The sequence below is a fragment of the Prunus mume genome, linkage group LG1 (assembly GCF_029339155.1).
Source record: "Prunus mume cultivar Tortuosa linkage group LG1, ASM2933915v1, whole genome shotgun sequence".
NCBI classification, from domain to species: Eukaryota; Viridiplantae; Streptophyta; class Magnoliopsida; order Rosales; family Rosaceae; genus Prunus; species Prunus mume.
Window position 1 is genome coordinate 32,072,905 of NC_142698.1, and position 14,315 is coordinate 32,087,219.

A 14,315-nucleotide genomic window follows, 5' to 3' on the forward strand; every position below is an offset into this window, starting at 1 on the left:
CATTTTCTCTATTCCCATTTGTTTATTATTAAAAGTCATTAATATGAATAGTTTTGTAAGGGCCAAAAGTGGTATTTTAAAATAATAACATGGGTAAGTTAGTAAAAAAAAACTGCTTTAAATGCTTTCCCAAGTGAGGGGGAAAAGTTTCCCAAGGTGAGCCAAGGTATGAAATTCCCTTTACATGGGATGGGAAGTCCATATCAATAAATTCTCCTAAACCTTGAACCAAATGAGGATAAGTTTGTTGAAAAGAATTCATGGGAATATGAACCCTCATATATAATTTCGATTGAATGCAATAAACTAAGAGATACATATTATGACTGGTGTATAATTTATAAAATTACACTAACATCTCTTGAGATTTCAAAATTATTTCATAAAAACCCTTCAAATTTCAGTCCAAAAATTGATATCACCAATATAATTTCAGAAAAGGACAAATTCAGCCTCAAAGATTAGATTGCACACACATCCCTTAAGGTCTAATCTTTGAGGTTAATTTTGTTATTTGAAAATTTTTGATGGCACCAAGACATCAACAATTTGTGGACGAAAAATTAACGCAAAGGATTTTGTGAAAATAATTTAAAACGACATTGAAATTTTTTGAAAAAGCAAAAAATCTCAAGGAATGTCGGTATGAAAACTCTAAAAAAAATAGATGTAAATCATTATAACTAAAAACTATGATGTATTAAGTTATATTTCAATAATTAATAACATTTTTTAAGTAACAATGTTCTTTTTCCCATCAAACATTTTTTAAGTAACAATATTTATTAGTGTGTATTTTTTGACAACATAATATTTCAAACTACTCTAGTGTACGAGATGAGGATTGAACTCGAATGTAAAAGGGCGAGCACACTGCATCCCCAATTGGCCCAGCCCACATCCGCTTTAGTGCGCATTATATCACCCTAAACCAATCAAACCACCTATGCAATTAGTTGCCTCAATTTCTTTTTGGTTCCCAAAACAGTAGATAATTAATTAAAGTGAAAATCTCCTAAAGTTTCACTAAACATTCCATGTACTTCCTTCGTATTTTCTCAAGTTATTAACGAAACTGGGGTTTTACGTAAGTTTTTTTTTGGTCGAAAAACAAAAAAGAAAGATACGCTTTTATTACGTGTGCGTATATTGAATCTGTGTAGAATGTATATATACAGCTGGACTTGATCTCTCCCGCTTTTATTACGTCGTTCTTGGGTCTCCGTTTGCGGGTTTGATCTGAGCTTGACTTGCTTGAATCTCAGGTACTGTTCAAACCCTTGCTTTTCAAATTTCCCTCATTTTATGTTCTTTCATTCAAATTTCGCATGAATTTTAGCCCAAACCCTAGAATTTCCTCTCTTTCTTCTAAAACAAAGTTGGCTCAACTTTAGGGCTTCGCAGGTTTTTGGGGCATGCTAATTTTTTTTTCTTTCTTAGTTATTATTTGAAGTTTCAAGTATGGTTGGTTGCTGGAAAACCTGGGTAATGCAGGGCAAAAATAAAGCGAAAATTTGAAAGGAAATTCTGTAGTTATTTATTTATTCTTATGCTGTTTTAGCTGTAAGAAATTTGAAATTCCGAGCCAAAAAGGGTTTGGGCGTAGTTCTACGGACTTTTATTTTATAATGTTTAAATTTCTTTTTTTCTTTTTTTTTTTGGGAAATTATGAAAACTTCATAAGTTCAAAATTTGGTATTCTTACTTTTAGAGTTATTTATGGGATGGTCATAGATGGTTTGTGCAAACTTTAAAATTTAATTCAAAGATGTAATCAAGGGCAATGAGGGTTGATGTCCAATAAGGCAATCGTCCTGTTTGGTTGGTCAGAAAGCATGGGAAAGAAAAAAAAACATATTTTTGCATTAGCTGATAAATGTAAGTATTCAAATAACTGTCCTACTAGTTCAAATAATGCCCTACTAGTTCAAATAACTGTTTGAGGCTCAATTGAGCTTGTATTCTTGGTTCTCTCAGGTGGGAATTTTGGGTCTAGCGGCAGGGCATTATATGCCTGTCCAATAGAAGTTTTCTTTAGTATTTTGTATTTCTTTAGTATTTTGTACTTTTTTTTAGCACATATTTTAGTTCACTGCAGAATAACGCAGGCAAGTACTTGAAAGGAAACTTACTCTTTTTGTTGGTCATTATGTGATGACAGGTACAAACAAATTCAAGTTGATTTTGGACAGTTTCAGAAGCTGCCCAATTAGGCAACTGAGAGACTAATGCTAAATTCTGGGAATAATGTAAACCGGGGTAGTGCAACACTATCATCAGCTATGCCTCCTTTGCCCCAGTGTTTGCCTTTGGAGCCCATTACCTTAGGCAATCAAAAATATACACGCTCGGGAGAACTTAGAAGGGTTTTGGGCTTTCCTCATGGTAGTATATCGGATGACCATTCTTTTGGAGTTGCCCATCCGAAACCTCCACCACCGGTGGCAACAGAGGAGCTAAAGCACTTCAAGGAAAGCGTGCAAGATGCGTCTAGAAAGGCCAGGTAAAGTCCATTCACCCTACAGCAACTACTTCTCACTATGACAGTTTTCTCAACAAAATTCTTCATCTTTGAAGCTGTTGTTAATGTGTCAAAAGTAATTAAGGATCTTGGTGGTTCATTAAATTTGAATCGAAAGGAGCATTTGATCATGCAAATCGCGGTGCCGGTTTTTAATGGTACAACTTTAGTAAATCATCTCCATTGATACTTTGAACACCTGACTTTAAAGTTAAGTTAGAGATAACAACACGAGAGAGAGAGAGAGAGAGAGAGAGAGAGATGTTCGAATCCCCCCTCCCCCACCCCCAATCTCGCTTTATCCAGAAAAAAAAAAAAAAATTCACAATCAAACTTAATTATATTGAAGCTAATCTCATGGGTTTTTGCTAGATTGATGAACTTCTAGGGATTTAGGGTTGGAATATGGCTGCTGGTGTCGGTGGTTTTGTTTAAGACGTGAGGAGTTTGGGGTGCAGTTGATTATGTAGATAATTACAGCAGAGAATACGAAGTATCCTAACAACTCTCAAATTCTATCTAAAGAAGTTAGAGCATAAGTAAAACACCTAGACAATACAAAGTCTCCTATCTAAAGCAGTTAGAGCATAAGTAAAACACCTAAATAATACAAAGTCTCCTAACAACTCTCAAAGTCTATCATAATATAAAAAAATAAACCTGCAGCACAAAAGAGGTTTAAGCCTCGTTCAAATAGAGTACATTTTGTGGCAAAGCGTCCGCCTTACGCTTTTCGTATCAACTTCTAAACAAATGCGCCTTGTTGCAATGGTAAGATTGTAGTCGATGTAATCTTCTCTTAATGGAGCACTCACTAGAATTTGCGTGACATATATTAACAACATGCTTTTTTCTACCAGGGACAGAGCAAAAATGTTGCGTGAATCCATTTTCAAATTGGATAAGTACAGAGAAGCTTTGAGTTCAAAGAAGAGACAGAGAAGCGATCTTTCATCGAGTGAGAGGTCCAATGGAGCAAACTTAGTGAAATTGGGAAGTCAAATTCATAAAAACCCTCAAGAAAATATGACTCAAAGATTGGAAGACAGGGCCAAGAGCGTTGGGTTCAATAAACGCGTTCGGACGTCAGTGGCTGATGTGCGGGTTTGTATTCTGAAGTAATTGTAATTCTTTCAATTTAATCTTGGTACCTGTGGCTTAACAAATATAGATTTATTTTGAAATGGCATCCAATGCTTCATTATGCAAAAATAGATTTATCTTGGATTTTCTTAATGTTACTCTTCTGTAGCTTCATTATGCAGTCAAAATAAACCTACTTTAGTCTTTATACTTCAAGGAAAAAACCACAGACAAGTACAATAAAAGAGAAGTTTTGATCAAGCCTACTTTTGGATCAGAATTTTATACTAAATTGATTGGCGAGTTTTCAGGCATTTAGATTGTTTGCAGCTTTTCTTTTAGTTCAATATTTACTTTCATGCTTCTTGAAGTGATCAATGCAAGCTTCTTTCTAAGATGTACGCATTTTCTAAATGCTACCAGGCAGATGTTAGGTCAGCTGCCACCTCAAGGCAGCAGGTGACCACAGACAAGGACGAAAATAAGCTTCAGGCTGTTAGTGGGGCTTCTGCTAGGATTGAAGAAAAGACCCGCAGATTGCTTGCTGGAGGTGAAGGGTTGGATCACAAAATAAAAAAGAAACGTTCGGTGGGAGCAGTGAGTAATAGAATTATAGGTGGTGAACGGGATATAAAACGAGCTACACATCCAAAGCTGAGTGGTGATTCTAAGCTACGCATATGTGATGCTCAAGGTTTCAGGTATTCATATAATATATATATTATATACATATATTTGTCTATCAAAATGAATTTTCTAATTTGTGTAATTCTGCTTAAGGTTCACACTTTCTTAGTGTTCATTCATGATATCTTTAGTATGATTGCTTAATGAGCATAGAGATACTTTCGGTAAGTATGATTACTTAGGTTTTGATATGTTGCAGACTAAAAGCTTCACTTGGAGTTGGTGGAATCAATAAGTTGGTGGAACCATCTTTTGAACCTTCTAATCTTAGTACCTGTACAGTACTCAAGAATGAGCTGGAAAGTGCTCCTGTTCCAAAAGACCGTTCAGCTGTATTAGAGCAGAGGGTTGTGTTGAAAGGAAACATTAAGTATGTATTTCATTCTGAGTTATCTTATTCATACTATGATTTTTACAATATCTAGTAGAGTTTCAAAGTCATTTGAAGTTGTTGGATTAAAGACAACCAGTTTGCGCCTGATAACCTTGACACTGGGATTTCAAAATTCACTTTTGTGGTTAAATGAGACTGTTAATTTGTTTGTGAATCTGTGCCTCAGGCTAAATCCTCAGGAGGATAACCGTGCAGGAAGTCCTAATCCTGTGATAAAAGGAAAGGTTTCTAGGGCACCACGAACTGGTTCCGTCACGAATATAGACTCATCCCCTAATGTTCCGTCTGGAGCTTTTCAAGGTTTGGAACAGCCTACTGGTCAAAACAAAGTCCAAGCAGCAAGTGTGATGAATAATCAAAAGTGTGCAACATCGAATGGTTCTTCTGTTCATCCTATGGCCCAGTGGGTTGGTCAGAGACCGCATAAAAGCTCTCGCACGAGGAGAACAAATTTAGTTTCTCCTGTAACAAACAATGCTGAGGCTCAGGTTTCCTATCAAGGTGCTGCAACTTCTGATTTTAGTGCTAGAACTTCTAATGTTGGGACCAAGGGTTCACAAGTTACAAGCAGTTTAGATAATCATTCCACGAAATCTAAAAGAGAACTTCAGAATGTTTCATCTCCATACGGGTTATCTGGAAGTGAAGAATCGGGAGCTGGGGAAAAAAAGTTGAAAGAGAAGGGAATGGACCGTGGTGACATTGCCTTAGCTGCAGATGAAAAAGTTGGGGATCACTTACTGTCCATTAAGAAGAATAAATCACCAACTAATGACATTGGAGATGGTGTGCGAAGGCAAGGAAGAAGTGGAAGAGGTCCATCTTTGACAAGGCCTGGGATTCCTCCAGTTATGGAGAAACCAGAGAATTTACCAACCACAAAGCCTCTTCAAGGGATGAAACCTATGTCCGATAAGAATAGAAGGTATCTAAACTGTTTTTTATCTGCCCCATTGGTATTGTTGACTATTGCGTCAATGAATTGAGTGTATTGACTGAAATCTAATCATACTTTATGGTCTTTTAGTAAAACAGGTCGTCCACCCTCGAAAAAGCTGAAAGATCGCAAGGGGTCAACTCGTGTTGGGCCAATAACATATAATGACTCACCCGATTTCACAGGTAGTGTTAAAATAATGCAACTTCAGCTAGGTTAATTTCAGATTCCTTATGGCATCTAAAGTTCTTCAAAGTTAACTGATATTGATGGGCTTTTAATAAACATTGTGGATCTGGAATTGATATTTCAGTTTTGCATGGAATACACTAGATTTTTTTTGAAGTTAACTGATATTGATGGCCTTTTGGCATCTAAAGTTCTTCAAAGTCCTCCTCCTCAAATTTTTTTTGAAGGATGTGAAATGTTGGAGAATAAAACACTTGCTTGTTGTCCTGTAGAGGTTCCATGTCTTTAGGGAGAAGTTTTTGTTATTTTACTTTTCAATGTTAATTATACTGTGTCTATTTAAAAAAATATCTTTTTCGTTATTTTCATTTTCTGTTTTATATGTGTTTGGTTTGTTAGCATGCATGTTTTATTTAACCAAGTCTACTATGAAATATTGTGGAAATACTTGTATTAGAAGGCCTTAGATGTAGAATTTGGGAATATTACTTTTTAATATGTATTGTCATATCCTTATCAGGTGAATCTGATGATGATCATGAAGAACTGTATATGGCTGCCAATTCTGCTCGGAATGCCAGTAGTATGCTTCTTGACCTTTTAGTGCACAAGCACACACGCACACACAAAGTTTAACAGTTCTCTACAAAAGCAGCATATTTCTGTTACACATCCATGCATTTGTCACTAAAGTTCTGCCTGGTTTCTGCAGAAGTTGCAAGTTCTGGCCCATTTTGGAAAAAAATGGAATCAGTTTTTGGTTCTCTCAGCTCAGAGGACATATCCTACTTACAGCGGCAGGTATTAAATGGGTCCCCTGATGCATCTAAATTTAATGAGTATTCTTGGGTCAGACACTTACAAATTTTTCCTCTTCCCGTTTTTTGATATTGGATGGATCAGCTAAGTTTTGCAGAGGAGCTTGGTGAGAGTTTGTCTCAGATGTTTGGTGATGAATATAATGTTTCGGTAATACAGTTAGCCATTAGTTCTTGTGAACTTTCATTTGTTTTTATGCATTTCATTTTATTTTCATATCTTCACAAAACTAAACTCAAGAGAGAAAAGGATAGTAAATAAGTTTTAACTTTTTGTGTGGATATTGATTAGTTGTGAACTAATTCTTGCAGGGTGTTTTTATGCATAGAGAATTCCCTAATTGTTCTGGGGAAAGACAAGGGAACCATTTTAATCAAGATTCATCAAAGACTGATGCTTTATGTGAAAATTTTGACATGAGAAGGTTGGAAAAGGCTACTCCATTATACCAAAGAGTTCTTTCTGCTTTAATTGAAGAAGATGAAAGTGAAGAACTGTACCATCATAGTGAAGGGAAAAATTTGCACCTACGGTGTGCGAGTGATGATTCTCATTGTGGTTCATGTAATCAGATTGACGTTGAACCCAAAGATTGGGACAGGATAGAATCTGAAGTTGAGTCGCAAGGAGATTTTCAGACTCAGAAAAATAGCTTGCTGGACAGACTTTCTTGTGATAGAAGTGCTGCAACTAATACATTTAGAAATAGAAGCATGCCCAGTTCTGTACACAACCATGAACAGTGGCAGGCAGATGAGGACGTTTCACATTCTGATGTGGGGCATGCCTGTGAAATATGTCCAACTGATCTTGGTCATCTGCAACCTAGGGAACTCAAGACTACTGACTTGCCTTCCTCAGAGAGCCAATATCAGTTGATGTGCCTGGATGACAGGCTCCTCCTGGAGTTGCAGAGTATTGGTTTATGTCCGGAGACATTGGTAAGCACTCATCTCAGACATTGGTCCTTAATATTACCTTCCTGGAAAAAATTTATTCCAGTTATTTTTTGGTGGTTTTGTCTATACTTCTTACCTTTCTCCCCATTTTTTTTTTTTTGGTGGGTGCCTTGCTCCAGCCGGATCTTACAGAAGGAGAAGAAGTGATTAATCAAGATATAATGGGACTCAAGCAAGGGCTGCATCAACAGGTTGCATTTTCTTAAATATTCTGTTTGTACAGGCTATATGCATCACAGTATCTATGCATAGTGAATTTTCATAATGACTATCCTCTTATTTTCCATTGACCTTCCTGTTTTCCATTTCTTACATCTCTTTTACATAACTAATAGATTGCGACGAAGAAGAAACACTTAGCAAAAATTGATAAAATTGTTCAGAAAGAAAGAGCTGCAGAAAGACGGTAGGGTTCACAAGGCTGTGGATATTTTACTGATTGTACTACTTAAGTTATTTTCTTTGTTCAGTCGTGATGTTTTAGATTAATGTCGTTTCATATACCAGGAGAATTGAACTAGTTGCAATGGATCAACTTATTGAGATTGCTTACAGGAAACAACTGGTAATTGGTTATTTTCATTTTTGGTTTTATATTTATTCATTTTTAAGTTGTTCATCTGTCTTTAATATTTTGGCCTTTGATATGCTTCTTGATCAAGATATTAAACTAGTACCTATGGGTTTGTTGTGTACTATTATAGAACAAGATACCCTTTCATGGCCATGCTTTTATCCTCTCAAAAACATATCCTTCTTAACTTCCCCTTATCTTAGGGCGCCTTTGTCCTTAGATAAAAATTCATGAACTTGCGCAGGTTTCTTTAGAATTCACTTCTTCCTGCCATTACTTCACTTTCCACAACTAGGCATGTATTGATAAAAAAGAAAGGACAGCAATCTTTATGTTATTAGTGTGTGTATCTGTGTCTATTCCAGAATCCATATAGAGGTTAATGCGGGATTCTTTTTAATTTAAGGAGTGGAATGCACTGTGTTGAGTGTTATGTGTAGTGTTCCCATCACCGACTAAACCTAGGTTGTTTCTCATAAATTCACTAATATAGTATTTTGGAGCTTAATCTGCCTTCATCCACGGATGTGAGCGATGAAGTTAGGCACACATCAAATTAGTCAACACCTGCTTCTGTTTAACAAACAAATTAATTAATTAATGTGGGAGCAGTGGATAATTTTCTGATATCTTGCTGATCATATTAGTTAGAAAACCTGAACATGAGCGAATTGCTCTGATAGACCAAAAAGAAAAAAAAGAGTATCTCGTGTCCTTAACTGTGCTATCAATGATTCTTTGCACTATCTTTCATGTGCAAACATATTGTATCAGTTAATTTTAGAGGTTCTGCAATCCTGGATAAGTGATGCTACTCCCATCCCATTTTGTTTCAAATTTGTCCCCATCCCTACAATGAAGATAACCATCCTTTCCGTTCGGAAATAACTTCAAGTACTGACAAACAGCCCCCAAAGCAACTTATGTCCTCTTTACAGTGAGCAATCCTTCTTTTTTCCCCTTTCATCTTACAATTTATCTCACTGGCAAGGCGTGTACTGGCCAACACCATCTTTCTCAGTAGGCATAATTAGAGATGGGCATGGTGTTCTCTTTGATCGAATATTATTGTCTATGATGTGGATGTGTTTTGATTGATGGAGTTGGAAGACAGATGTGGGTGGAGTAGTACCACTATATGTGAATGTTTATGAGGAATACTTATGTCTGCTATAATCGTAATATGTAAGGTGAATTTGCAATCAGATTAATGATGAACCAAAGCATATGATAGATTACTGAACATTTTCCATCAACTTAACGTTTACAGGCTTGCCGTGGGAGCAGTGGTTCAAAAAGTGCAGTCCGTAAGGTTTCAAAACAAGTGGCATTGGGTTTTCTCAAACGCACACTTGCCAGATGTCGAAAATTTGAAGAAAAGGGCATTAGTTGCTTTACTGATCCTGCACTGCAGAATGTTATCTTCTCTGAACTTTCATGCAACAATGCTGCAAAATCTATCGACTGTGTTGGCTCTGGAACTGCCAGTAATACATGCAATGAAGGTTCCCATCAAGCGGAAGTCAGAGGATCTGGTATGTCGACTTAGACCTGTAAATGCTGGTTTACTGATATCAATATGTATCCATGAAAGTTGAGAATTTAATGTAGGAGCATATCTTTTTTCTTTTATCATTCTTTACCTCACCTTTTGTGTTCTTAGCTGATTCAAGTTGTAAGGGTAAAGATCTTTTAACTATATCGTATAAAAATGTCATTCAATGATTGTTGTGGGGTACCAAGTTAATAACCATACAAGATTTGTTCCATGATTCTGCAGGTGCAGTATCCAGTGCGTTTGGGAGATATGATTCCCCTAGTGATAACCATGACAGGGGTTCATCAGGGGTTCTTCATGCTGTCATTGACTCGTCTGGTCAAGCTTCTTCCAAGCATGGATCGATGTCGAACTTGAACAAGGGCAGAAAGAGGGAAGTGCTGATTACTGATGTTGTTGGACTTGGAAGTGCTTCCTCAAGGCTAACTTCAGCTCTTGACAGCACTGTTCACGACGCGAAGGGAAACAGAGGTGAGAGAAGTAAGGACCAAACCTTGGATAACTTAAGAAACACTTCACCTAGTGGAGTTGGTAACACATCATTGGACAGCTCCCGAAGTGAACGCAAAACAAAAGGAAGATCCAAGCAAAAGAATACTCACTCATCAAGTCAATCAGTTCCTAATGCCAGCAATAAGAAAAGTAGGACGGGCCCACCATTGCGGAGTGATGCTCCTACACCGCCATCATCTAAAGAGGCAGATGAACCCACTGATATTGCAAATTTGCAACTACATGAATTAGATTCACTGGAAGAGAACCAAGATCTCAGTTCATGGTTGAACTTTGATGAAGACGGCCTGCAAGATCATGATTCCATTGGTCTCGAAATACCAATGGATGATCTCTCAGAGTTGATGCTTATGTAAGGCAGCTTTTACTTTTATTTCACCCCGGTTCTCTTTTGGTGGTTATATCAAAAATCCAAAACCAATTCTAAGATTGAAGCCAAGTTAGTATAGCCAGAGCATGCACCACACCACACCTAACTACACATTGTAATTTTTTCTACGCAATGAATTTCGAGGTAATTGAAGATTTTTTAATGTGATACCTAGATGTGTATTTCTTTTATTGTTCAAGCACTTTATATCCCCTCCTAAAGTGTGATGTGTGATCATATATGTGGAGGCACACTAAAACTAAAACTAATTGATAGGTAGTTTATACTTTTTTGACAAAGCGATACTCTAAATTAGTCTAATGTAGAGAGAGGGGTATCGAACTTGAATGTAAAGCGGCGGACGTATTGCCATGATCAAATGACGTAACCTGCAGCATGTGCATAGGTAGTTCATACTTAGTTAAACTTTAAGCTAGTGAATCCAATTATTGTGGACGTTTGATAGTTAATTGTGCGTGCTACACTGATTTATAAAATGATTTGTAAATTTCCTGAAATTCTTCTTCCAAAGTCTCGACAGACAGCTTGTAGGATGGTTATAACTTACATAGAATAAAAGCATTTTGGCAAGTATATGGTTGAGGTGTTTTGAAGAAAGCATTCACAATGGACCATGATGTGATGAAGCTCTTCCTTTTAAATTCTCTGAGAAGAGCATGGTTGGGCCAAGGTGGTCTTAATGGCCCAAACCAACTGTAATTGCCTTTGTTTCTGTTCATTCATCTTGGTCATTCACCTTCAACACTAGACGTAGGCCTAGGGCAGCCTGCCACACTATTGTGTCATGACTCATGGCAAAAATGTGGAAAACATACATATACGAGTATTTTTAATTTTCATGTTTAGATACATAATTGATACTTGACGTGAAATGGTCCCAAAATCCAAATCAAGTTTCTAGCTGGAGCATGAACCTATTCTTTTGACAAAAATCAGTCAAGAGACTAACTAAATCGAAAATGGTTTATTCATCAAACTATAATCGAAGAAAAAGAATAAAATATTTTTATTTCCATGCTAAAATCCGTAATTAAATACCTTCAAAACTAGGAATTAGATAACTAAAAGGAGTAGTTAATCCGATTCTTTATTCCCTTATTCTTAAGTTACCCGATTCATAATTTTTTTGTAATTTCCCACTTAATCAAATCAGCTGTCATGGATGAAGGGGTTGTTGGAAATTTGTACTGTTGTGTATGTTTCTTCCTGAAAACTCATTAGGATAAAAAAATATGCCCTGTATGGTTATTATTACTTTTGTTAATATATAGCTAAAACAGTTGACTACAAAACCATATTATATACATATATAATATATGCACAATACAAACCGCCATCCACCAACTACAAGTCAATAGTATTAATGTTAGACGATAATGTTAATCAATTGCAAGAAGTATTGGATTTGGTCTACCACCATTTGCCCCCCTTTATATTTATGCATGTTTTATGCTAGATCAGGTCAGCTTTATCAATCAAATGACAAAAAAAACTCTTATATATAAATATATACGATATGATTTAAAAACTAATATTCATTGCTGCATAATTCAAGTCTCAATTTTGAATGCAATTTTGTTTACTCATTAAAATGAAGTATTTGACTCTTAACAAAGATTAGTCTTCACACTTCCCAATCGGGTTGGATATCAGTAAGGTGTTTTTCTTTTCAAATACGAAGGAGATGATATATCAATTTATCGTAGTATTTCTTATGAAAATATTAAGGATATGACAGATAATTTCATACGACGTACGTGACATATTAAAACAAACATATGCATTCTTAAGACTAGACCTATAGGGTGGTTGAGGGCATGCATGGCAAGTGTCGACCCCCTAGGAGAAAGTTTAACATAATATATACTCAGTTAAGGGCTCTAACCCTATAAAACACATGAGTTTTTCCTAATGAATGCTTCACCTTTTGGATTTATATCTAATTTTCTATATTACACGTTCGATGTGTTTCACACAACAACATGAAGCACTTTGTTTTTTTTTTCCTTTCTGGTCTGGCATGAAGCACTTTGATTGGGTAAAGCTCGTAAGAATATTTTGCCTCTCACTCTTTATATATATTTTTAATTGGAAAAAGTAATGACGCAGGCAGCATTAGTGTCTGATAAATCAAACCAAATAAAAAAAGACGTATGCTTTAAAGTAAAGGGAAGATAGGATTATTTGTAGCCTATGATATCCAATGAGGATAGTAAAGGCATGCTGATAATGATGGATATGCCAACCTTTGTTTATACATAATTAATTTATTCAATGTCGATCCTAATGGACAGAAAAGTTGAGGCCAATCGAGAAGGAAAAAGAAAAGTGGTATAATTTAGAATGCAAAAGAAAAAGAAAAAAAAGAAGGGGATGGAGTGTTCAATCAACTACAGAAGCATGTCATACTCGACGTCCATATTCTTCTACACGGAATCTCCACAGAAAGATTTGTAAAATAAATTTTCTTTTGGGCTACCAAGCTCTGTAGGCTATATTAATTAACTATTTTATTGACCAATTATAATTGTTGATCATTCTACAAAGTTAATATGCTCAGCTGATCCATCACTCGAGAGAAGTCATATAAGACATTTCTAGTGTGTGCTTTCTTCTAGGTTTTCTAGTTAGAAAGCAAGCTAGCATTTTGTGCCTTAGGGCACTAGCAGAACTTTAAGTTTATTACTTTATTTTGGTAAGGTATGTACTTCTATTTTGACCAAATGGATGTATGTTGGATTGGTCCAAGTCTTTGGTGTGCTCCCGAGTGGTCGGGAATTCAAGGCCCCATGGTATCTGTGTTTGTGATATTTTCCCTACCCCTTTCTAACTTTGCGCCCCTTTTCTAACTTCTATTTTGATAAGTTGGTAATGGCACTAATTCATTACAGTTCAGCTAGAGGCCAAGAGTTGGTATTTCCCATGGCACATATTGGTTATATTAGAGCATCTTCAAGGGAGATGTCAAATATTAAACATTAAATTTAAATTTAATGACTGATGTGGCAATTTGACATCTTGCACAGCTTTACACTCCACCCGATATGTCAAATTAAATTATTATTTTATTACATTTTAGTGTTGATTTATTTTTAATTAAAAAGAAACGAAAAGAAAAAAATAATAAAATATTCATTTGACATCTTACTTTTGGGATGTCAAAAATAACATTTCAACCTTCAACCTTCATTCCACATCAGCTTTGACACATCGGTTGGAGTGATGTGAGATATTATTTCTAGCCGTTAGATATCTATGTGGTATTTTTGACATATCGGTTGGAAATGCTATTAGGCGCTAGCTTTTTATTAACTAATCTCTTGTTAATTAAGGAGAAATATTTCTTGTATAGAGCCGGCCCATGCTTGGTAAATTGCATGGCTTGCGGTGGTTGTGTATTATAATGAAATCTTGCATTTGGATTTGGTTCACAAATATTGAGGTATTACTATTAGATTCATGAGCTGAAAGTGAAGGGCATAGCAACTTCCTACCCTTTGGTAAACGGTCAAGGTATACGTTGACCCCCAGTCAAACGAGTCAACTGAAAACACTTATGAGGGGTGATTATAGTTTGGGATCCAGGCCCTTCACACTTGATGACCTGAAGTCCCTAATTATCTCTATGCTTTGGACTTAGGTTCTAAGCAATGAACAAGGGTGGAACTAGAAATTTTTAATGAGTGGGCT

General features: G+C 36.1%; 1 protein-coding gene across 2 annotated transcripts; it reads left to right on the forward strand.

The window, feature by feature from the left end:
* The first annotated feature begins 1,128 nt into the window (after positions 1 to 1,128).
* Positions 1,129 to 10,772, forward strand: LOC103327943 (uncharacterized). Of its 2 annotated transcripts, none has more exons than XM_008230323.3 (16): positions 1,129 to 1,265; positions 2,162 to 2,503; positions 3,382 to 3,625; positions 4,028 to 4,305; positions 4,491 to 4,661; positions 4,852 to 5,610; positions 5,713 to 5,807; positions 6,332 to 6,394; positions 6,524 to 6,612; positions 6,715 to 6,780; positions 6,942 to 7,571; positions 7,709 to 7,780; positions 7,925 to 7,995; positions 8,097 to 8,154; positions 9,434 to 9,698; positions 9,944 to 10,772. In XM_008230323.3, exons 2-16 carry the CDS (start codon positions 2,229 to 2,231, stop codon positions 10,588 to 10,590), a joined length of 3,783 nt encoding a protein of 1,260 aa, XP_008228545.2. In that variant the 5' UTR covers positions 1,129 to 1,265; positions 2,162 to 2,228; the 3' UTR covers positions 10,591 to 10,772. The 2 variants fall into 2 exon arrangements, with proteins under 2 accessions (XP_008228545.2, XP_008228553.2); XM_008230331.3 differs by having other exon boundaries at positions 3,382 to 3,619.
* Positions 10,773 to 14,315: the final 3,543 nt, after the last annotated feature.